The sequence below is a fragment of the Ruditapes philippinarum genome, unplaced genomic scaffold (genome assembly GCF_026571515.1).
Source record: "Ruditapes philippinarum isolate M1 unplaced genomic scaffold, ASM2657151v2 ctg27950_1_1_1_1, whole genome shotgun sequence".
Classification (NCBI taxonomy): Eukaryota; Metazoa; Mollusca; class Bivalvia; order Venerida; family Veneridae; genus Ruditapes; species Ruditapes philippinarum.
The window spans coordinates 1-3,794 of NW_026858889.1; the positions used below are offsets into that span (position 1 = coordinate 1).

The 3,794-nt window shown below is 34.7% G+C and overlaps 1 protein-coding gene across 1 annotated transcript; it reads left to right on the forward strand.

Annotated features, from left to right (window-relative positions):
• Window positions 1-6: 6 nt before the first annotated feature.
• On the forward strand, window positions 7-2,312 carry LOC132754570 (uncharacterized; the record flags this gene model as incomplete). Its single annotated transcript, XM_060745222.1, has 2 exons — window positions 7-383; window positions 2,232-2,312. Coding segments are annotated over exons 1-2 (319 nt in total), but the record flags the coding sequence as incomplete, so codon positions are not given.
• Between the last annotated feature and the right edge of the window lie 1,482 nt (window positions 2,313-3,794).

The window sequence follows — 3,794 nt, forward strand, 5'->3', positions numbered from 1 at the left end:
TGTTAAATTTTCAAAGGACAAAAAAGGTCATAAGTTAGAGACAAAGTCACCTGGAACACATTCTGATATCGTGACACCTCCTCAGTCGTTGAATTTGAGCGATTCTGTTCACGTTGATTTAGGCGATACGTCTTCGCCTGCGGTAATGGAGAAGACAATAGTGGACGAGATTAAAGAGGAGACACCGCACTGTTGGAGAACATTATATCATCTGTTACAATTGTACTCCACCATGCCGGAAACTAAAAAAGTTGATAGGAAAGCTACTGGACAACCGTTACCTGTGATTGAAGAAGAGCAGTCAGACAAGGCAAACATGAGTACACCTTCGGGAAGTGTGAAAACAAGGATTGATCTAGCTGCGGAGGAAGAAGCTGGTCTAGGTATGGTAGAAAAATAATTTTTTTAAAAACAAATTTAAATGTAATTGTGGCAGAATGATGTGGTCTGCAATTAAAATTCAGTATTAAAATGGCTGTGTAAGGAGGGATCTTATTTCATCTAAGTTCTTCTTTATGTCCATCAGCAATCTTCATAACTGATATTATACATTGCTCATTGACATAGGGGGATTTTGTCTTTTACATATACTTCTAATTTACATATGTATAGAGGATTTTGTCTTTTACAGCCACAGCTCATTGACATAGGGGGATTTTGTCTTTTACATACACAGCTCATTGACTTAGGGAAAATCTTTCTTAAGGTTGATTTTTTATGCCCCCGCCATGTAATGGCCGGGGCATATAGTGTTACCCTGTTCCGTCCTTCCGTCCTTCCGTCATTCCGTCCTTCCGTCATTCCGTCCTTCCGTCATTCCGTCCTTCCGTCATTCCGTCATTCTGTCATTCCGTCATCATCAGTTTCCGTTCATTATCTTAGTAACGGTTGCACACATTCAACTCAAATTTGACATATGGATATGTCATGAGAAAATACAGGTCAAGTTCGAATTTGGTCATGGTTCGATGATTTTTGGCAGAGTTTTGCCCCTTTTACTTTAAAATAATATGAAATTTTCAGTTTCCGTTCATTTTCTCCCCAACGATACAACACATTCAACTCAAACTTGACATATGGATATGTCATGAGAAAATACAGGTCAAGTTCAAATTTGGTCATGGTTCGATGATTTTTGGCAGAGTTATGCCCCTTTTACTTTGAAAATAATATGAAATTTTCAGTTTCCGTTCATTATCTCCCCAAAGGTACAACACATTCAACTCAAATTTGACATATGGATATGTCTTGAGAAAATACAGGTCAAGTTCGAATTTGGTCATGGTTCGATGATTTTTGGCAGAGTTATGCCCCTTTCACTTTGAAAATAATATGAAATTTTCAGTTTCCATTCATTATCTCCCCAATGGTACAACACATTCAACTCAAACTTGACATATGGATACATCAAAGGAATGGGCAGGTCAAGTTCAAATATGGTCGTGGTTCAATGATTTTTGGCAGAGTTATGCCCCTTTCTCTTTGAAAATAATATGAAATTTTCAGTTTCTGTTTATTATCTCCCCAACAGTACAACACATTCAACTCAAATTAGACATATGGATATGTTTTTGGAATGCCCAGGCCAAGTTAGAATTTGGTCATGGTTCAATGATTTTTGGCAGAGTAATGCCCCTTTTACTTTGAAAATAATATGAAATTTACAGTTTCTGTTCATTATCTACCCAACAGTGTTACACATTCAACTCAAATTTGACATATGGATATGTCAAAGGAATGGGCAGGTCAAGTTGGAATTTGGTCATGGTTTGATGATTTTTTGGCAGAGTTATGTCCCTTTCACTTTGAAAATAATATAGATACATCTTAGGAATAAGCAGTTTAAGTTTGAATTTGGTCGTGGTTCAATGATTTTGGACAAACTTATCTTTCTTGAATGTTGGAAAAATTTTGAACTTTCAGTTTCAGCACTCATACTTTTGTGGAAATGTATGTAGCCATTATTTTGGCTACAAATATGAAATATGCTATTTTCAAAAGGTTAAGACTGAATAATTTCAGTGTTTTGAACATTGTATGAAAATGGTTTGTGTTAACATTGAAAAGTTTTAAGGGCTTTGAACTGCAAATAAAAAAAATAATTTGTGCAAACAAATTTGGAACTAAATATTATAACATCTGAAATTTTGGCTGCATGCGGGGGCATCCGTGGCATGATGACACATTTCTAGTTTACAAATAAATTGATGCTGAGTGTGTTTTCATTCTAGGAACAGGAACAAGTAGCAGTGGAGAATATGAAAACACACCATTAGCCAGGTCTACATTTAGTAGAACAAGGTTCAAACAAAGTAAGTTTATATTTCATACATTCATATTAAATGTCAACTATATAATTATGCTTGTTGTATAGATTAATTATGAAGAGGGAAGTTTGTTGTCATTTGTATAACCATTGGCTACCTTGTAGGGTTATATTTATCTTAGTCAAGCTATATGCCCTGTAATAATAATGCTAATAAATTTCCAAATATTCTGGGGCCGTATTCACAACTGATCTTAAGTTAATTTTTTGACTTAAATATAAGATTTTTCTTATATTTTGAGAAATTATCTTAGATTTAAGATAAGAATCCGCAATTTACTTAAGCGGTATTCACAACTGTTTTTTATCTTAAGTTTTGTCTTAAGATGGACAATTTTTGTCTTAAATATAAGTCAGCTACTACCCTATCTTAAAGTTAAGAAATTTCTTAACTTGGCAGTAAATCATCTTAAAAATGGCGGACGGTAAATCGTCGATTCGATTGAAAACTTGCGTTTTTAACTGGTATTAGATATTTCATGGAGGTAATCAACGCCAATAATTACAGCAATAATGATTTCGTTCAAAGAAATTTATACACACGATAAATGTGAGTAAAACAAGGGAGTTAAATCGGCAAAAACTGAAGACGCAAAGGAGACGCTCATTTCACAAACTGGAGAATGATCATCAGTTTCTTGCTGGTAAGTACTTGTAAAGAAAATATTTGTGCACAGAAAAATGTAAAATGTAGGTTTGTGTGTTGTTCTTAGAGAAAAACATAACCGCTAAACGCTTACGAGTGTTTATTTGGAATGTCACTGGTTTTCGCGAGAATCACTTATGACTATCACTGAAAATTGCGGATAAGCTACAACTTGCAATGCTTAGCGGATAATTTTAATTGAATAATTTACATATGCAAATTGATAATGTTCCGTATTACCGATGTGTTTATTGAAAACCTGACACATGCTGAATCACAGGGGGCCCACACAGTGTTTGGATGGTATATACTGCTTGATAGTGACCTTAAAATGAGATTTTAGTCATAACCTTATAATATGTATATAAATATAGACAAGGGGCATTACTCGCTAAATAGAGAATTTTCGATCACCCTCAAATTCATGCGAGATTTTCCACTAATTAAATAAAAAAATTCCAAAAACTATACTGCGTTGCATAGCTTATATAATCCACAATTGATAAACACTAACTCTATTTTGATTCCCTTAGCCCATTTTAAGAAATTTATTCAAAACCGTTCACTTCTGTCACAAAATTGCTTAGTCGTACGAGATGTCGCAACACCAAATTCCAGGGGTAAAATATCAATTTTAAAATGGGGAGGTACAAATAAACGCATGCAAACAATAACACAACATAGTTTCTATTACCTACCTGCGCAAATAGTCGTGAAGCGCTCTAAATTAGTCTGTTTCAAACGAAATCTTCAAATCGGTGCAGAAATCTGCTTCGGCGAACACATGTTGGAAATTCTGGTCATGGTGTATGGAAACCTTTC